General features: G+C 40.3%; 2 protein-coding genes across 3 annotated transcripts in view; both read right to left on the bottom strand.

The window, feature by feature from the left end:
- Window positions 1–21,918, bottom strand: part of LOC130908455 (guanine nucleotide exchange factor VAV3) — a 282,969-nt gene that overhangs the window by 239,856 nt on the left and 21,195 nt on the right. The gene's annotated exons all lie outside the window — the stretch shown is intronic.
- On the bottom strand, window positions 6,665–8,891 carry LOC130908458 (uncharacterized). The gene is made up of 2 exons (XM_057823895.1): window positions 6,973–8,891; window positions 6,665–6,744 (listed from the first exon to the last, which is right to left on the bottom strand). Exon 1 carries the CDS (start codon window positions 8,291–8,293, stop codon window positions 7,316–7,318), a length of 978 nt encoding a protein of 325 aa, XP_057679878.1. The 5' UTR covers window positions 8,294–8,891; the 3' UTR covers window positions 6,665–6,744; window positions 6,973–7,315.

Raw genomic sequence — 21,918 nt, forward strand, 5'->3', positions numbered from 1 at the left:
TTAGTTGCAGCCCTAGTGTCCTTGTTCACGTCATGCGGTTGTGTTTTTATGTTTTCTTGTTTGGAAGCTGAAATTTAACAGTGTGAAGTAAATCAAAATTACATTTTGAATCACTTTAGTGGGAACTGTGAGATTTTTAAATGTGTTATGAGTTAAAGCAATAAGGTTACAAACCAAATTCTGGCATTATTCTTAAATTATTAGTTATATTGCTTGAGATGCAAAATGGGGATTTTTGGTATTAAGGGAGCTTTAAGACTGTGCCTTAACTGTGATCTATTTCAGTTTTTATGTGATTCTATATTCCTGAACAAAGGAGAATCACTCAGGCAGGCAATTCAACAGTGTTATTTTTATTCATTTTTGTATTATTTTTTACAGCAGAGTGACATTACTGCCTCTAAAATGTGAACCATCCAATTGTTGAATCGATAGTACCAACTAAAAGCCTGTTTTTGCCTGTTCCATCTCATCCACTCTCTATTTGTCATAGCACACCCATACGACGCAGTCTCTTTTTCCCCCCATTTAGTACGTTAGTAACCATAAACTCGAGATGGGGGGGAGATAAATTCTCACTACATATACAAAGTATAGTATGTAGGAAGCCGGATGCAGTTTGAACAGATAACATATATTATCAACGTACTGACAGAATGCTGTCCGACTTTCCAAGCCTCCCAGTTTTCTTAATGCAAAAGACAATCAGGAGTCAAGACCCCCGCCTCAACACACACACTCACGCCTCCTCTTTCAGTATGCTACCTCCCCCACATTGCCAATAAATGTTTCCGAAGCCATTTTCCATGAAATTCTAGTTTTAACCCCAGTGACCCCCACATATACACAAAGCCTGAACCCCATCCCCCAGTAGTGGAGGGATTTGAATTAAGGCTACTATGTGTGATATAAATCTTGATTGCAACAAGAACACAGCTCATGTATTTTAGCTGCTGTGGCTGTGAAAATGGGATGTTGAATTGAATACGCCAGTTTTAAATGACCACAAATTACCACCACAATAAAACAATAAGTTCAATTTATTTATATTGGCTGAATTAATATATAGCTATTGTTTTCAATTGTCTTAGATAATAAAGGTGTACCTAGTGAAACCTATTGAGTCATAGAAGTCATATACAGTATATATAAAAATATATACCGAATTTTTCGGACCACAAGTCGCAACGGAGTACAAGTCACATTTCTGGGGGAAATTTACTTGATAAAATCCAATACATAGAACAGATATGTCATCTTGAAAGGTAATTTAATACAAAAATAAAATAGAGAACAACATACTGAATAAGTGCACAGTGTACAGTGCATGAACAACGAAATGCGAATATACTGTCCTCACCAGGACGCAACGGCTCGGTCCTGGCTATACAGCGCGCTAAACTCCAAAATGACGATGCTGGATGTCCGTATAATTTGCAGAATCAATTTCGTCCTCAATACCAAACAGGTTTGCATTAACGTAAATAATTGATAATTAGGTGCTATTACAGCAATGACACAAATGGATAGCATGCATTTGCTAGCATTAGCACATCATTCAAAGAACCAAACAACTGGCTCTAAGTGTCCGATTGCGGGTGAAAAACACACAACAACAGAAAAGATAATACACACAGGCGTTGCCTCTGTATAGATATTTTACAAGCATAAACAATGAACGTAGGTTCGCAGCTGTGTTTCTCTCTTGCTAAGTCACCCGCTCACTTAGAGCTGCATAGCTGTCTGTCTTCTTCTGGCGTGTGAGCGCTCTTCTTCACGTAAACAAGTGCGAGTGCGCCCCACATGGGCATGAAAGTGCCACAAACTAAAAGCATGCATATCAATATAAAAAAGTCAATAATACAATTGAACACACATTGCCAAAGGCAGAACGCGAACGTGGCCATAGCTATTAAGAGTTATTCAGATAACTATAGCATAAAGAACATGCTAACAAGTTTATCAAACCATCAGTGTAACTCCAAAACACCAAAATAACATGTGAAATGATATTATAATGTGTTAAAGTGATACTCGATCATTAAAACAAGTAATTCTTAAAAGATAAATGTTAGTATGAGTTATAATAATTTGATATTAAAACCCCTCTTAATGTTTTTGTTTTAACAAAGTTTGTAAAATTATTTTAAGTGATAGGTCGCCATTCTTGTTACGTCGCAGTGCATGACGTCACTTGGCCTGTTGCCGAACTTTCAGCGTGTCACTCTTAGCTACCCCAACATGTCTTCGGTTCTGCCCTTCCAATTTGAACCAGATCGGAAAAGTGAAGAGCAGGACAGCACTGTTGGTCGTTCACAAGACGAGCAGCAAAGGCTAAATGAGAGCAGGAAATACAGTACCTGATAAGACAAGTTAGGAAAAACTGGTGATGTACTCGCGGCAAGTGCGTCTCAATGACAATGGAGCTAGAGAGTTCATGCTGTTGAAAACACCGGTTTATGTCCCTCAAGGTAAGCTATTGCGTTTTCAAACTTATCCCAGTATAATTATGTAAATTTTTAGCATCCAGATCTGTCTTGTGTTAACTGTCCTCATTAAATCCGTCATCTGACGGGAACAAATCCTGGAATCGAGTTTAATCCATGTCTTGTACATTGTAACGCGTGGTAGGTAGGATACGTGAATAGAAGTACCAAAAGGGGGAGAAGCTTCCATTTATGCACATTTATTCACAAATAATAAAATCCCACCTTGACCACTCGTCACTCGGGAGCTCAGCGGTACACACACACGCGTTCCCAGACAAACTCCAACATAAAAGTAATGTCCATGTCAGAGTCACTGTCATCACTGTAACGTGCCATAGTGCTTTAATTATTTGGTATGATTTGGGGAAAACTCCCACGAAGAATAGTCAACAAAAAAGATAACAATAGTAATCCAAATCCACGATCAGGCCGTCGAATCCACAAAATAGACGCATCCGAAAAGCCGCTGTGGGACCGTCAAATCCAGAAAATAAATAGACAGATCCAAAACCACTATTGCAGCTGCGGTGGGACCGTCGGATCCAGAAAATAGACGGATCCCTTACTTTACCAAGGATCCAGGAAAAATGTTCATGCGCCAGTTGTAACGCGTAGTAGGTAGGATACGTGCATACAAGGACCAAAAAGGGGAGAAGCTTCCACTTATGCACATTTATTCACAGAAAAAATAATAATTCCACCTTGACCACTCACGTCACTCCCCTTGTTTCAGTTTCACTGGAAATTGACTCCAAAAGCAGCACATCGTGGCATTTTACTTCGCGAGTTTAGGCAGCAATACGCAATTGTTGTATACGCTACACATTTGGAAAGATCCCCTTTACGTCATCACTGCGAGCCCGCAAAACATGGCGCCAACTATCGGTCAAAATGTGTTCTAAATATTATAAAATATTGGCATTGATTTAACTTTTTATGTGTTTCTAATAATCTATTTTAGTACAAGAGAACAATTGTGGTTTATGAGAGCCTACATGTATTTAAGGTAGAGGATCACTTTAATAATTTCACACATAAGTCGCTCCTGAGTATAAGTCGCACCCCCAGCCAAACTATGAAAAACTGTGACTTATAGTCCGAAAAATACGGTATATATACACTTCTAGGCAGGATGTATGCTATCTATCCATTTCATTCTTCATCACACAACTTAGGAAATTCCAATTTCTCCTAGGCCTGCAAGCAGGACTTAACGGGCCCTCGCAGATTGGCTCAACTTGGACATCACGCAGCACAAAGTGGTGGCAGATCGTCCCCCTCTCATGCTCTGATGAGAAACTAACATGTGCTTAAACTCAACTCTTTTGTTTTGTGGGCATGGCTGACAGATGTTTTTGTACATCCTGAGATGAGAAATACATTCGCACACCTAGGTAGAAAAACCCCTATTGAAGAGGGTCCTACAAAAAAGGAGGCGCTACTGAGCTGTGCAGCCACGCCCTTATTCGAAACCAAAATTAATCTTCTAATTGGGCCAATTCGACCAAGTGTGCCAAATTTCATGGCTCTATAAACTGCCTAAGTCCATGAAGAAATCTCCTTCCGTTTAATAGCGAAGAAAAAGGGTCGTTATGGCAGCAGACAGAGACATGTGGGGATTAGCCTTAAAATGTGACCACCTTGAAAGGAAATGGACCTGTTTAAGTAAAATGAGTGATCTTCTATTGCAACCAAGTGGCACTTTAGGTTTGATGCAAATGAACCCTACAGTACCCTCTGCAAGCATGTAAAGTTTGGCACAGATACTGTATGTTGTATATATGTCAGTATTTCTTCTTGGCTTTGGCTTTGACTTTTAATACAGTGGGAGATGTGGAAAGACCAGTCTGTTTACTGTGTCTGAAAATGTTTGCAGAGGACAGCAGGAAGCCAAATAAATTAAGATGTCACTTAGGACATTAGAGCCCCATCACATTGATAAGCCGTTTGATTTTTTTTACAGCAAAAACTAGAGGTGGGAATCTTTGGGCACCAAACGATTCGATTACGATTCAGAGGCTACAATTTGATTATAAATTGATTATTTATGCACGCCCCCTCCCAGCTATTTGCTGCTTTTAATGTTTTGTACATTATTTACAAAAATTGTACAGAAATCCTCTCAGGCTTAAATAAATGACTATTTCAGTATCAAGTTAACAGTTCAAAACAGTAAATAAAATAATCCAGTCCCCATTCTGTAGCTGCTTTAAACTACATTCAATTAATTTAATGTTGTGAATCAACCGTTAAAGTTAAAATAGCTCCCATTATTCCATAATTTCCCTTCCGTCTACTTTCGACATGTGAAATTTTTAAAACAGTTTCGTCTTTTAAAGATAGATTCAAGTCATGATTTTGCCGATTTAGCAGTATATTAGATAAAAAGTTCATTTGGTTCGTTGTAAGCTTCGCTACAACAGCCTTCCAGGGAAGTCTACTGCTTTAAGATGGCGGCTGTTTACTAACACCGGCAAGTCTGTCATTTCGCATCTAGTTCCTCATATATGTTATATCTACCGTAGCATTATGTGGGCGTCATTTGTAGCGGCTGTCAGCTGCAGTCAGGTATTATTATTTTTTTATCTAGCGGCATGAGTTGAGCCAAAGCCGTGAGCTAATGACAAGCATGATGTTTACTTTCAGTCCGTTCCGAAGACCGCGCAGACTGTGTTTTAGTTCCGCTTTACTTGGGATATTTCAATAATCGGAATTTGGATGTTTGCGAATCGTTCTAATCTCGAATCTTCCACGGCCAAATCGCGAATAATCGAAGAATTGGAAATTTCGCACACCTCTCGCAAAAAAGTGCCGAATATTGCCAACAATTGTCCCGCTTGCTTTGCAGTGTTACATCAGGAAAGCAGCGAGCACTGTTATCATCATGTAAGGTGGCATACCAAGTTGCTCAGTGCAAAATAATACCACATCATAGCAAAGGAGCGATACTGCCTGCAGCAAAAATAAAAACTGTCCCTCTGTCCAATGACACTGTCGTTTTCATTCCATTGATTTTTTTTTTTTTTGGTAATTGTTTGGCATATTGAGTTAATGTTGTGAATCAATTTGAATTTATTATTATTCATTTTGCAGTATCAAATGGTCAAAAAAATGTACCTTGAGTGTATTTTTACCGTTTGGATGTGACTTTTTTATTTAATTATGGCAAATTTATGTGCTTTAAGTCTTTTCTGTTACAAACTAAACAATGTTAATAAATCAAATTAAATTTATTTATACAGCCCTTCACAAAACCCGAAAGGCCCTCAAAGTGCTTTACAACAAAAAAAGTCAGACAGCAAATAAAACAATAAAACCAATAAAATCCAAAAACATTAAAAATCCTTAAGCAATAAAACCAGGCTATCCTAATCTGGGGAAAAGGCGAGTCTAAAAAGGTGTGTTTTTAAGCGAGACTTAAAAAGACCTAGATTTGTAGTGGTGCGGATTTCCGGGTGAAAGGCTATTCCACAGCCTGGGGGTAGCAACCGCAAAAGATCGGTCTCCCGACTGTTTAAGTTTCGACCTCGGAACATGCAAAAGAAGCCGGAACGAAGAGTTCTGCCAGAGTTACGGAAGGTTAAAATTTCCGAAAAATAAAAAGGAGCCTGGCCATTAATAGAACTAAAAACAAACAGTAAAAGTTTGAATTCAATTCTAAAATGGACTGGAAACCAGTGGAGTGATAACAGCACAGGGGTAATATTCTCGCGTCTAGGTGTAACTGTTAAAATCGAGCAGCAGCATTTTGTACAAGTTGCAGACGAGAAATTGAGGACATAAAGTTATACTTAAAGCTATACTTAAGTTATACTTTATTGTTAAGTTGATCTATATTACTTTTTTCTTTAATATTGAAAAGGACACACTGTTATGCAGAGGAGTACTGATTATAATGGTAATTTTACATACAAACGATACTATTTAGAGTGGCATGAGAGAATGGGGGCGCGCGAAATGTTAAGTCTTCCTGAGGTGGGGGCGTAACAGAAAATAATTGAGAAGATCTAATGAAATACCTTTTGAGTCTTAGAAGTCTATATACTGTATGTATGTGTATATATATATATATATATATATATATATATATATATATATATATATATATATATATATATATATTCTTCTGCCCTCAGCCGAGCGTATGGCTACTCGACTTTGGCAGCGAGCTAAACCGACAAAGAAACTTGGAGGCCCGAACTCCTTCCTCTCATTTATTTCTTTGTGTCAACGTGTGTGCGTGTGTGTGGTAAAACTGAAACATACATAAAACACAAATGTTATACACAAAATAAAAGGTTCTATACAATAACATGTTTATGTAAATAACAGAAAACTGGCTCCATTATGAGCAAATGAAATGAAGTGGCTACTTTAGCTTAGCACAAAAACGTGTGGGTTCGCGCCACATAAATAACAACAAAATAACAGAATAGACACACCAAAATTACATCTAACCCATTGTTAAAACGTACAAACTTACAGATTTTGTTTTGTCAAGGGTTCCCAACGATGTATGGTGCAGAGGAGGTGTGTAACGTCTTAACACCTCAAGGCCTCTTTTCCAACTGAAATAAAAAGTTCTTTCTGCCTGCTGCTTACAGCAAATCGCCACTAGGGGAAGCCGAGCGCAAACAGCAATACCAAAGAAAAACTTAAGATTCTGAGTTACAATAGCGACATCCTGTGGACGGATGAACAATATACAATCTTAGAAAGAAACCCAAAAAGTAGTCAACACAAGACCAGAGGACATAACACTCCCCGCCTGACATCTGCAAGATGTCAGCTCTTAACTAATGAACGATACACAACAATAACTCGTTTTACATGCTATCCTTAGACATCAAAAGCACAACTTCACGAATTGGGCGAATGTAAAACCTATTCTCGCCGTTTCGGAAAATCTTAACCTCAACTTTTCTGACATTACCGTCCTCACTTGGGAAAGATTTTGTGATCAGTCCGAGTGGCCAATTATTCCTATGTTCCAGAGACTCCCTCATTAAAACAACGTCGCCCATTTGAAGGTTCGGCTTTTTTATTTTCCACTTGCGACGAACCTGCAAGCCTGCGATGTATTCTTTCTGCCAACGACTCCAGAAAACATTAGCTAAGTACTGCACGCGCTTCCATTGGGCTTTGAATAGGTCACTGGTCTGAAACTGCCCTGGTGGAATCGGTGGTGTGCCAACCTTTTGCGTGAGTAGCATCGCAGGAGTAAGAATGACTGGGTTTTCGGGATCTGTAGAAACGGCTGTTAGCGGACGGGCATTTACAATTGCGGTGACTTCAGCTAACAATGTTACGAGTACTTCATGTGTGAGCTTCCCATATGGATGTTCAAGGAGCATTGCATTGAGGATTTTTCGGGTGACGCCGATCATGCGTTCCCAGGAACCAGCCATATGGGATGCATGTGGAGGATTAAACTGCCATTTGCACGCACTGTCTTTCAAGAATGTGCCTATTTTGTCATTGTGACAGCCTAGTTTGTCTATTTGGAGCTCTTTGCAGGCACTCACAAAATTTGTCCCACAATCAGATCTCAAGAGTTTGGCACCACCTCGGATGGCAAAGAAACGACGCAGTGCATTAATGAATGACGATGTGTCCATTGACTCAATCACTTCAATATGAATTGCACGTGTACTCATGCAGGTGAATATGACTGCCCATCTTTTAGCATCTGCATTAGCACCACGCGTTTTTCTCACTGTAACGGACCAGGGACCGAACACATCAAGGCCTACATTTGTGAAAGGAGGGTCCGTGGACAGCCTGTCTTCAGGTAGCTCAGCCATGATCTGTTCAGGTTGCCTGCCCCTTAATTTGCGGCATGTGATGCACTTGAAAATCACACTGCTTACTGCTCTTTTTCCTCCCACAATCCAAAAGCCCCCTGCTCTGACTGCTCCCTCCGTGAAATGCCTTCCCTGGTGACATAATTTTTCGTGAAAGTGTCTTATTATGAGCTGAGCAAGATGATGCTTTCCAGGGACGAGTATGGGATTGGTTTCTTCTGCAGACAACTGTGCTTTCTTTAGTCGGCCTCCAACTTTAAGGAGCCCTTGCGTGTCAACAAATGGATTCAGTTTGCTGAGTGGACTTGAGTTTTTTAGAGCTGTGCCTTTTTCAATGCATCCAATATCTTCTGCGAAGACCTCTCTTTGAACGGTGCGAATGATCGTGGTCTTGGCTAGTTGCAGTGACTTTTCAGTTAAATGTTTGTTGCAGTTGTGCCAGCCACGACAGGAAACCTCAGAGTTGTTCTTGAATGATTGAGCTATATGTTGGAGTTTGGCAATAGCCTTTTGCAGCACCTTCCAACTTGAAAACCTTTCAAATCTGGCACTATTAAACTGGCCTTTTGATAGGGTGGTAGTGCAAGTTGTTACCTCAGGACGCAACTCACAGTCAGTCTCTGGGTCTATGAGATCGAAGGTTTGACTTCGAACTTGACTTTGGTCCAACCTGGAGAGGAAAGCTGGGCCTCTGAGCCAGGTGGAGCTGGAGAGCTGCTCAGCGGGCAACGCTCGTGTGGCATGGTCTGCCGGATTTAAGTGTGTGGGCACGTAATGCCACTGGTGAGTTTGTGCAAAGCGCCTGATGCGTTCGACTCTGTTGTGCACATAAACGTGAAAGCGTCTCTTGGTGTTTGAGATGTACCCAAGCACTACCTTTGAGTCTGTGTAAAGATTCACCTGATCGACTGTGACATCCAGCTCCTCTAGAACCAACTCTGCTACTTCCACGGCCAGGACTGCTGCACAGAGTTCAAGTCGGGGTATGGTGATGTCTGGTTTAGGAGCTAAACGTGCTTTGCCGAGGAGGAATCCCACTTCGCTGTGTCCGTCCTCATTTGTGAGTTTGAGGTATGCTACCGCACCTACGGCTTTTGTGGAAGCATCACAAAAAACGTCAATCTCTATTCTTTGGGCTGCAGACAGCGGTATTGAAGTGTACATTCTGGGAATTTCAAGATGTTGTAGGTGTCCGAGGGAACTTTTCCACTTTTGCCACTGTTCTAATTTGTCTCTTGGCAGTTCAGTGTCCCACTCTGAAACATTTGTGGAAATGTCTCTGAGTATGGTTCTACCTCCTACGATTACTGGAATAGCAAAACCAAGTGGGTCGAACACACTGTTGATAACTGACAGAACTCCCCTTTTTGTGAACGGCCTTTCATTTACTCTTACTTGGAACTTGAATTGGTCAGTCAACAGCTCCCATCCTAAGCCCAAACTGCGCTGCATTGGTGGGGTAGTCTGCCCAATGTCAAGACCTTGCATGCCTACAGCACGATCTTCGGTTGGAAAGGCTCCTGTTATGAGAGGACAATTGGATGAGATTTTGTGCAGGCGTATGTTACACTGGGCCAGCATCTTCTGTGCCCTACTAAGAACATCAATGGCCTGCTCTATGGAAGAGAATGATTTTAGCCCATCATCTACATAGAAGTGCCGTTCAATGAATTCTTTTGCGTCACTGCCAAATTCCATTTCTCCTTCTATGGCTGTTCTTTTCAGTCCAAAGATGGCGACTGATGGGGAAGGACAATTACCAAACACATGGACAGTCATCCTAAATTCTTGCACTTTTCCATCAAGGTCATGATTTTGGAACCACAAGAAACGAAGGTAGTTACGGTGGTCTTCTCGGACTACAAAGTTGTGAAACATATGCTCCACATCTGCCATAACGGCGTATGGGTCGGACCTAAACCGCATCAGAACTCCTACGAGAGTGTTGTTAAGATCTGGTCCCTTGAGGAGCACGTCATTGAGAGAAACATTGTCAAGTTGAGCACTCGAATCAAAGACTACCCTAATTTTTTCTGGCTTTTGCGGGTGGTAAACGCCAAAACTAGGGAGATACCAGCACTCTTGATCTGGCGCCAGTGCGGGCGCTGGTTCGGCATGGCCCTTGCTGAATATTTTCTCCATAAACTCAGCGTAATGCGCTCTCATTTCAGGTTTTCTTCTCAGCGTTTTGCGGAGCGACATTAAACGATTGTAGGCCTGCTGCCGATTGTCAGGTAGGCGCCGCCTAGGTGAGCGGAATGGAAGTGGAGCTACCCAGTTATTCGCCTCATCTTTAGCAAAGTTGTTGTGCATAATGTCTAGGAACAACGCATCTTCTGCCGAAAGTGCAACTTTGTCGTCATTTGTTGTTTGTTGGAAAATATGTTGTCCTAGTTCCGCTTGTGTGTTTAGTGGATCGTTTTTGGTGTATTTCTCTTTGATAACGATTGTGTTTTCGCAAGGACTGAGGAACGTCGGACGTCCACTGTTTAGAACGTTCGTCTTAAATGAGTTCAATGTGGGTTTATGAGCTCCAGAGAGACAGACATCACCTATGACAACCCATCCTAAATCGAGACGCTGGGCATGAGGTGCATTGTTTGGCCCATTTACCTGACCACGAACTTTATGAGCCTGAATGATGTCCCTTCCCAGGAGCAGAAGAATGTCTGCCGATGGGTCGAGAGGAGGAATCTGTGAAGCGATTGATCGCAAATGAGGGTGAGCTGCTGCTACCTCAGGGCTGGGAATTTCGTCTCTATTATCTGGAATCTGATCACATTCTGTTATTGTAGGCAGCATCATGGAGACCTTACCATCTACATCTTCTACAACAAAGCCATCAGCTTTACGACCTTGTGTCTCTGATAAACCTGCACATGTTCTCATGGTGTATGGGAATATGGTACCTTGCACATTAAACATGTCAAAAAACGCAGATCTGGCTAAGGATGAATTGCTCTGATCATCCAACATGGCATATACCCTCTTTTTCTTTTCTGGAGAAGTTCGGCGATATACATTAACTAAACAGATCTTTGAGCATGATTTTCCTTTTACGCCTTGCCCACATACTTCTGTGCAACTGGCTGTGTTCACAGGATTTGGGCCCTCAGACTCCCCGCCGTGACTCTGGGTTGGGGGATTAAAGTCTTGAGGTGTCCATGGAGGTGGACCGACATGCATGGCAGACACATGAGCATCGCTATCACATTCTGAGCATTGGATAATAGCTTTACAGTCTCGAGCCCTGTGATTTGTGGACGCACAACATTTAAAACAAATGGCGTGCTCTTTGAGAATGTTCTTTCTTTCGTCTAGTGTTTTCATTCTAAACCCCCTGCATTTGACGAGTGAATGTGGTTTTTGGTGGATAGGACATTGTTTGTCTGGATCGGGTGCTGTCAATTTAGCCGGACTGATCTCTATTTTATTCACCGCCAATGGAACTCTGTATTTGTCTCGTCTTACTGATGTCTTATCAACCCTTGGATTTATTACGTTTGAACACTGTAACATAAAGCTAGGGTCTGTTCTCATTTCAGCGTAGTCATTTACGAACCGCACAAAATACGAAAAAGGTGGATAGACTGCACCGTTTTCCCTTTTGTATTTGGTACCTTGTGTAACCCATGACTCCTGGAGTCCATATGGGAGTTTTTCAACTATCGGGTTTATGCCCCTTGGTGTGTCGAGAAAGCTAAGACCCGGCAAATAACTTTCACTTTTGGCATACGATAGCTCTAACAGAAGATCAGCAAGCTCCTGCAGTAAGTGAGTGTCTTTGTTGGAGATTCTTGGAAAAGTCTGCAACCGTTGGAAGAGTGAGGATTCAATTACCTCTGGAGAGCCATAAGTCTTGTCTAGCCGCTGCCACAGACGTTGGAGACCTGCCTGTGGATTACTCACGTGGACCGCCCTGATCCTCTGAGCGTGTTGAAGAGACTCCCCGCCGAGCCACTTGGTGAGAAGGTCGAGCTCTTCGCTGGGCTTGAGATTGAGGCCTTCCGTCGCGTTGCAGAACATGGACTTCCAGGACAGGTAGGACTCTGGCCGGTTGTCGAAAACCTTGAACCCCGATGTCAGCAGATCACGCCGTGCTAGATAGGCTGCTAAATTGGACAGTTCACTTTGTGGGGTTGCTGAAGGTGTAGGCTGGTGTGAGATGTCCGTTCTCGCACGATGAGATTGGAGATGCTCTTCGTCAGCGATGTCGATGTGACGCACATATGGAAAAGCACCAGCTGATTTTGGGCTATTTTCTGGTTGTTGAGAGTCATTGTGCCTAACCAGGTGCTCATTGTTTGGCGTTTGTGTGCCATCTGCTTGGACACGCTGGTCGTCAAAGTGAGCATGCACATACTCTTGTGCACGCCTGATGGAGGGGGGTGTCTTGGAAAATACCCCTTGCTCGCTGAGGTCGACTTTGGCGCGCTCCTCTTCTTCGAAAGTCGCCTCCCAAACTTTAGCTGCGGCGAGCGCTGCTTCTGCTTCACCTTCCGTCTTCAGAGCGTGTAGTGTTGCCTCGATGCGTGCCTTCTCGACCTCCATGTCGATTTGGCGTTTGGCGTACCGTGCTCTGGCGTAGGCAGCTTCGGCGTCTGCTCGTGCTTGTGCAGCAGCTTGACTCGTTCTGGACCGGCGTGAAGAATGAGAATGACTGGCCTCCGACCTGGTGACCACTTGGCTGATAGGTGGTGAAACTTCTTGCTGAGACATCTTGGGTGCTTGATGTGTTGAAAATCTTTTTACTCTTCTGCCCTCAGCCGAGCGTATGGCTACTCGACTTTGGCAGCGAGCTAAACCGACAAAGAAACTTGGAGGCCCGAACTCCTTCCTCTCATTTATTTCTTTGTGTCAACGTGTGTGCGTGTGTGTGGTAAAACTGAAACATACATAAAACACAAATGTTATACACAAAATAAAAGGTTCTATACAATAACATGTTTATGTAAATAACAGAAAACTGGCTCCATTATGAGCAAATGAAATGAAGTGGCTACTTTAGCTTAGCACAAAAACGTGTGGGTTCGCGCCACATAAATAACAACAAAATAACAGAATAGACACACCAAAATTACATCTAACCCATTGTTAAAACGTACAAACTTACAGATTTTGTTTTGTCAAGGGTTCCCAACGATGTATGGTGCAGAGGAGGTGTGTAACGTCTTAACACCTCAAGGCCTCTTTTCCAACTGAAATAAAAAGTTCTTTCTGCCTGCTGCTTACAGCAAATCGCCACTAGGGGAAGCCGAGCGCAAACAGCAATACCAAAGAAAAACTTAAGATTCTGAGTTACAATAGCGACATCCTGTGGACGGATGAACAATATACAATCTTAGAAAGAAACCCAAAAAGTAGTCAACACAAGACCAGAGGACATAACATATATATATATATATATATATACATATACATATATATATACTTCTATGCAAGATGTATGCTATCCCTTTCATTCCTCATTACACAAACAAGGTAATTCCAATGTTCAATTTTGACAACAGTCCATCAATTAACCTTGTCCATAAATGTTCCCCCTATTTCCTACCACCCCCACAAAGTCAATATTCTGCTGAAATGTGCAAGATATTCATATTACCCATACTACAGGGCTAGCCTAGTGTATTGGTATCGGCAATGAGCACCTGACAAGGCTGCAGTTTTCCACCACAGTGAACCTGTGAGTAAAATGTTACAGACACATTGCTGCAGGACATGAGCATCAATATAGGTTTTGCATGTCTGTTGAATCATACTAACATTCACTTTGAGCACAAAAAGTGTGTGTCGGTGGGCAAACCGATATTATCACTGGATCATTTTCAAAGTCATTTGGCAAGAGCCTGTGACTATGTTTAGGATTAAATCTATGAGTACGATCGTTGACCAGTATGGATTTTCCAGAATGGTTATTAACTAAATTGAGCCCTCCATGCTTTGTAATATAATATTCGTTGCAAGCACATTCAAACCCTGAATGACTCCTGATTTAATTAATAAAGACAATCTCTTATTCCCATATATAGCATACCATAAACAGAGTCTGTACTGGTTGACCATGGTGCAAATTTGTTGCCCTGATGATGGAAACACAATTCAGTACACTCTGTGCATGACCAGTACACACGACCTCCATTAAGCTGAGCCCCCCCCCCCCCCCCCCCCATCAGACACAAATTTATATAAAAATTATGTCAATCTTTTGTGCTTGTTTGTGCTGTATGAAGTTTCATTTATACGATATATATTGTTTTTTAAGATATTTCCAATTCTTTAACAGGTCAATCTGAGCTCAACCGGCCCCCCATTTTGATTCAAAATGGCTAAAAATGGTGTCAATCGTTTACACTTCGTTTCTGCTGTTTTTGAGATATTGACATATCTGTCAAGTTGTACGGTTTCGGCGTAATTTGTACAAGTGAGCACTGATTTTTAAATGTGTACGCCGTACGTTCAAAATCTGTACGTTTTTCGTGCATTACGTTTTTTTTCCTCAGTTCGGATTTTGTGATTGTTTCGGCAACGAGACAATGTGCGTTACTATGCGTTACTACGTTGGTTGAATGACGCGAGAAAAGTCAAAGACACGGACAGAGAAGAGCAGGAGTGGGAAGAAGGGAAGAGTGTTGTGACGCTGTTGTGACGCTGTTGCAAACGCGATGCTAGACTAGGTGGCTCCAATATTTCCTGACTGTAGCCGACAGCCTACAATCTATGCCCTCTTGATGCTACACTAGATATCACATGCATATAGAACTACATACGAAATAACAGACTCTGCTGAGTTAGTAAACAGCTGCCATTTTAAAGCAGTAGACTTCTCAGAAAGGCTCTTTTGTAGTGTAGAAAGTAGACAGAAGGGTACTAATGCAAAAACGGGAGCAATTTTAACTAGGGCTGTCAAAATTATCGCGTTAACGGGCGGTAATTAATTTTTTAAATTAATCACGTTAAAATATTTGACGCAATTAACGCACATGCCTCGCTCAGATTAAAATGACAGTACAGCGTCATGTGCACTTGTTACTTGTGTTTTTGGAGTTTTGTTGCCCTCTGCTGGCACTTGGGTGCGACTGATTTTATGGTTTTTCAGCACCATGAGAATTGGTGGTGCTGAACAATGGCGACTATTGGCGGGCTACTAGTTTATTTTTTGTTTGAAAATTTTACAAATTTTATTAAAAAGAAAACATTGAGGGGTTTTCAGAACTACAAATCTTTCTATCCATGGATTGCTTTAACAGAATGTTAATAATGTTAATGCCATCTTGTTGATTTATTTTTATAATAAACAAATGCAGTACTTATGTACAATATGTTGAATGTATATATCCGTCTTGTGTCTTATCTTTCCATTGCAACAATAATTTACAGAAAAATATGGCATATTTAATAGATGGTCTGAATTGCGATTAATTGCGATTAATTACAATTAATTAATTTTTAAGCTGTGATTAACTCGATTAAAAATTTTAATCGTTTGACAGCCCTAATTTTAACATCTTTAACAGTTGATTCACAACATTAAATGACTTCCAAACATAGCAAAGGTTACTAGGTTTTTTTGGGAAAAATGAAAAAAAAAAAAAAAAAAAAAAAGAAAGGTAACACCAGTTTCTTTGTCAAATAACTAAACACTCTTACATTCAGGTAACTAGGTTACTAACTCAATTACCTTTGGGGAGAAGTCATTTGTAACTGTAATTAATTACTTTTTTAAAGTAAGATTAACAACACTGGTCATAAAGATGAACTCTGCAGAATGAAATGTGACGAAAGCAGAGATTTTATTCTGCCAATTTGTTGCTGAACACAATTTGCCTGCAACTATTGCTGATCACGTCTCAGAATTAGCAAAAGAAATGTTCCTTGACTCAAAGATTGCATCGGTAAGGTAATTTTATCAATTGACCTTTCTCATTTATAATTTGACACACTAACGAACTACCTTTAAGTCAAACTGAATTGCGACCTGAAGTGCAGCATCAAAAGACATGATAGAAATTGTCAAAAGTGCAGCATACAATTATAACAAAAGTCACTGTTAAATTTTTAGTAATCATGATGTTTCTGAAGATATTGATTGTTCTTTGATTGCACCAGGTTATATGTGACAATATTACCGATAAATTCATATTATTTTAAAAATGTAGTTTTATTCTTGTCTCATATTGCAGGTTATATAAAACGTAATATTAGTCACCAATTTGTAAGGGCATACGTCACTATTTAGTACTCTTAACACAAACAAATGGCACCCCTTCACATCCTTTTTCCAGTCAATGGGGGGCGTGAGATAATAATTTCGAGTGATAACCTGACTCGCAGACCCCATTCACTGCAAAATGGATCCGAAATTGAGCCATTTGTTTATGCTACGTTTGAGCTATTAAAAAAAAAAAATTGTGCTGCTATTGTTTTATAGATATTGAGATATGAATTTCGAGTGATGACGTCAATCGCAGCGACTCCATCGCGGCGCACAGAGTATACCAACTCTCTCAATAACAGATTGGCGTCCCAACAACTCGCGCAGACGTAGTACATACAAATGGCACCCTTTCGGGTCCATTTTGCAGTGAATGGGGTCTACAAGTCAGGTCATCACTCAAAAATATTATCTCAAGCCCCCCCATTGACTGCAAAAAGGACCCGAAGGGGTGCCATTTGTTTGTGGCTCTTGTTAAGAGAGTTGGTACACTCCTTCAGCCGCGGGAGTTGGATACAGAATAGCTGCAAGTGTCGTCATCACTCAAAATTAAAATCTCAATATTTGCAAACGAATCAAACGATAGCAGCAAAAATGAAAATTTTTATAGCACAAACGTAGCATAAATAAATAGCCCCATTTTGAGTCGTATTTCCAATGAATGGTGGGCTGCGGGACATCATCACTCCAAATTAATATCTCAATATCTCAAATATAATAGTAGTAAAAACAAACATTTTTACAGCACAAACGTAGCACAAACAATTGACACCATTTTAGCCATTTTTATCAAAATAGGGGGCTGATTGACCTCAGATTAGTGCTGCAACGATTAATCGATTAACTCGAGTAATTCGTTAAGAAAAAAAAAGCTTCAAATCAAATTTTGCTGTTTCGAGGATTCATTTGATTAGAGGCATATTGTAATGGTTTGTTTTGAAAGTGTTGCATTTAGTTTTATTGATTTGGGGGATACGCTGCCCTCTAGTGGCACCAGTGAATATGCCATAACCCATCTAATATGACTGAATCCAGCTGCTCCCTGTTAAGAGCAACATAAGGTATGTTTTTGTTTGAGCTAGTATGTATGTTTCTTTAACGCATTCATTATTTTATTTCAAAGTATATTTAGCAGTTTTTGTGAGAATATGTATTTGAACGATTTGGTAAGAGCTTTGAAAAAAAGTATTTAATAGCATCTAAGCTCACGGACTTTTGCAATGCAAGTTAGCCAAATTTTCTTTTGTCGTACTGAGATACTCATTTCTTTTTTTATATCGTTTGAGAGTAAGCTCAGTTATTTTAATTTATTGTAAACTTGGAAAATGAATGAATGAATTTATTGCTTTTGTGAAATGAAAGTATTTGTTTAGCATATCCTAAAATTTACTCCCTAATGCATTAAATGTTTATAATCCGATTAATCGATTATTTGAACTGATAGATATATTGATGACCTAAATAATCGATAGCTGCAGCCCTACCTTGAATTGACCTATAAATGAACTAACTGTTAATATTTCAAATACGATAGCAGCACAAATGAAATTTTATCCAGCACAAACCAGCACAAACCTAGCACAAACAAATGACATATTTTTTCTAAATTTGCACTTTATGGGGGGCCAACTTCACAGAGTGAATATAAATGCACCAATACAATCCTACATAATCTTGTCTTCGTCCAATAATATACAGTGTGTATAAAGCCACCATAAATACAGCAGCACATGCACATGCATGACATTGAGGTGACAATGTGGAACAAACCAGTGTGCCTGGACTAAGCTACACTGGAACAGTAAGCCGCGGTGCCTTGACTTGACATGGCATGCATGGGTGCAGTAAAGTCCTGTTTGCATTCTGATTTAATCCTGTTGCATCAAAATCTGCTGTGCACAAAAGCCAGTGGAATAAAAGATCATGTGGAAAATAATCAATATGTGCAGCACCACACAAAAGGAGAAGGTAATAATGATGTTCTACATGTCTTGAGTACAGGTGGAAATGTTATTTGATTTTGTCGGCAATGTACAACATCCAGAGGCGTCGGGTCCCATTAGGCAAACCAGGAAATTGCCTAGGGCCCCCAGCCAGCAGGGGCCCCGAGAGGGCCAACAGGTTTAGCACACGCAGCTTTACTGCATTGTCGCAGCGACAAGTGTAGGGAGTATTTCAATACCATGGAACCATTTAGCAGATTATGTAACGATTCAGATATCAAACCCATTCAGTACTAACCATGTCATGTAGATTATACATGTTTAAGAAAGTCCAATCAGCTATTAATCCCACATGCTTGTTTAAAAACTGATTCACCAAGTGCTCTCTAGAAAGTTCTTGCCGAGTTGTTTTACATTGATTTTCACAGGCCACCTCATTATTCATGTGACCACTTAAAGATATGGTGATTTTTCCAAAAAAGGCTATTAATGGGTCTATCGTATTCCTCGTCGAATACTATATAAGAAAAATATAACATACATGCATCTAAAATAATCCTAAACAATTTTATTAGCAAATGTAATACTCATTTCGGTCAGTATTCCACCAATCAGTGATTTTTACGGAATAATTTGAATTTGGTGGGTCGTAGGGCCAATCTGACTACTGATTTCACACATAGGTATATACCTCAGCATCTGATGGTCGTATTTTTGTGTTGCTACTCTTTCTTCTAATGTTCCAAGTCCAAGTGTCCCCCTTACTCACACACGCTCAAAGGGCCCTATCATGAACAATTATTTGTTTCATGCGTTAAATATACAAAATATTCTAAAACTGGAAAATTGAAAAGCATTGTGACCATGACATGTCAAGCCATTTTTGAGGTGGAAATTTTGTCCCGAAAGCATATTTTTGAACCCGAGTCTGAGACACCCGATTTTGAGAATCTGCCAATACAGAGTCCAGATCAGAACCTCTGTGAAGTTGCCCCCCATCAGACGCAAATTTATAGAAGAAATATCATTAGTTAGTGCTAGGTTTTTGCTCTTTTGTGCTGCTATTGTTTTTGAGATATTAACAATTCTTTTAAAGGTCACTCTGAGGTGAAACAGCCCCCATTTTTGATTAAAAATGGCCAAAAATGGTGTCAAACGTTTGTGCGACGTTTGTGCTGGTTTGTGCGGTAAAAATACTAGTTTGTGCTGTTAACGTTTTTGAGATAGAGATATTAATTTCGAGTTTTGACGTCTTGCTGCCCCCCATTTCCGGTGGTACCTCTACATATGAAGTCAATTCGTTCCAGGACCTTGTTTGTAAGTCGAAATGGTCATATGTCGAGCAGGATTTTCCCATAAGAATACATTATTATCCCATTAATTAGTTCCACAGCCCAAAAACCTACACTAAATTCTTAATAAGTACTGCTGGTATAATTGCAAATGGCAATTACACATAGCAAAACAAATAAATTATAAATAAAAATCGTAATAATAATAATAATAATAATAATAATAATTACTGTAATAGTGTAACAAATCGGGTTCTAATGTGGCGGACATTTTTTTCTGTACCTGAACGCACCGCGTGGCTGACATGACAGAGAGAGGGAGCGGCGCGGTTGAGTTTACTTTCGCTTTCAAAGTTTTCTTGAGAACACCGTCAACTTCGGCGGACAGTAGCCGTTTTGTATTGGATAAGTTGTGAAATAAATTATAAAAACCTGACGAATCTGGCAATTTCTTTGGTGATGTTACCACAATCATAATTGTCATCTTAACTTATAAAGACTAGCGAACAGTTGTTGGAGGAAGACCGTTGAGATGTAATGTTGAGCCAGTTCACCGATGTGCACCACACGCTCATATTTTTCTATAATTTGCAGCATCATTTCAATGGTAAGCGTCACCTTTTTCCTTGTTTCACCACCTGTACCAACCTTTTTGAAACCTGTGTTGATTTCTCTCATAAGAAAATTTGCCGCGCGTCCGTCTGCGGTGCTGTCATGTCGTCGTATTCCGAGCATGTCGTCCGATGTAGAAACAAACAGCGAGTCAAATTTTACGTCGAATGTCGAAAAGATGCGTGTCGAAGCGATCGTATGTCGAGGTACCACTGTATTGCAAAATGGACCCGAAATGGTGCTACGCGTTCATGCTACGTTTGTGCGTTTCTAATTTCGAGTGATGACGTCAATCGTAGCCCCTCCGTCGCAGCTAACGAAGCGTACCAACTCTCTCAATAACAGAGGGGTCTCCCAACAACTAGCGCAAATGTAGCACAAACGAATAGCACCCCTTCGGGTCCATTTTGCAGTACATGGGGGGCTTGAGATATAAATTTCGAGTGATGACTCGTAAAATAAACCGGTCCTGCAACACATGCGATATACTGTAATAAGAAATAAAAGTAGTCATCCAAAAAAAATGTGCCCAAGTACATGTAAAAAAGTATTTGGTGAAAAGAATACTCAAGTAATGAGGAACATTTTGAGTAACTGCTTATGATGTTTGATTTTTTTTTTAAACAAGGGTATTTTTTTTCTCAGAACAAAGTTATCTTTTTGAACCGTTATCACAATACTGTACAATAACCCATTACATAACCACATTAAGCCAAAGAAATACACAAAAAAAAAAAATCATTGAATTCTGGCGTGAGAAAAAAATGACAGAAATGAAGCATCATTTGTCTGAAGAGTACGAGTGCCCTCTAGTAGGGAAAATAGTTCCTAGTTTGAATAGTTGAAGAGTATACAGTTCCTTCATAGTTCCCATTTTGAAATTCAAAGCATCATATCTCCAGTTTTCCGTGGTCAATCAGTGCCAAATAAAACCTGGGCGAGAGGTTAAAATCTGCGCTTACGAGTCACGTTGAGGGTAGCACTCTATATCAAATACTTAATTTTTTACGGTGCTTTCAAGACTTCACATGATTAAATAGGCCGGTGTGATCATAAAACGGCAAGCTTGACTCTTGGTATAATGGAGTCATTTTATTATTGTTGCAACGTCTCATTGGTGAAACTAGTACAACTACTGTTGGCAAAAAAAGTAAAATCTACTATGTAGGATACAGAGGAAAAATGTAACAACTAGTGTAGCCCAAAGTTCTCCACGGTCTAAATCTGCAGCTAACTTTTCCTCGCTGGGCGCTATTGTAAACTAGACATGTGCTGATTACCCATTTCAAGGTATGAAAACGTCACGTTTCAAAAAAAAAAAAAAAAAAAATTCTGTCATACCGTCCCTATGGTATTATTATATATTTTTATGTCCCAAAAATACATGGAGAAATCGCTTGCTTACAGCTGCAAGGCTCAATCCTCCCGCACCGGTTGTTGCTCAGTGTCAGTGAGTCAGCTGTGCTACACAATGACGGGAGGAGGGGAAACTCTGAACTTTTTTCTCCCATCGAAGAAAACGAAACCGCTGCTATGGGAATACTTTAGCTACAGAAAAGTTAG

Source organism: Corythoichthys intestinalis, chromosome 20, assembly GCF_030265065.1.
Source record: "Corythoichthys intestinalis isolate RoL2023-P3 chromosome 20, ASM3026506v1, whole genome shotgun sequence".
Taxonomy (NCBI): domain Eukaryota; kingdom Metazoa; phylum Chordata; class Actinopteri; order Syngnathiformes; family Syngnathidae; genus Corythoichthys; species Corythoichthys intestinalis.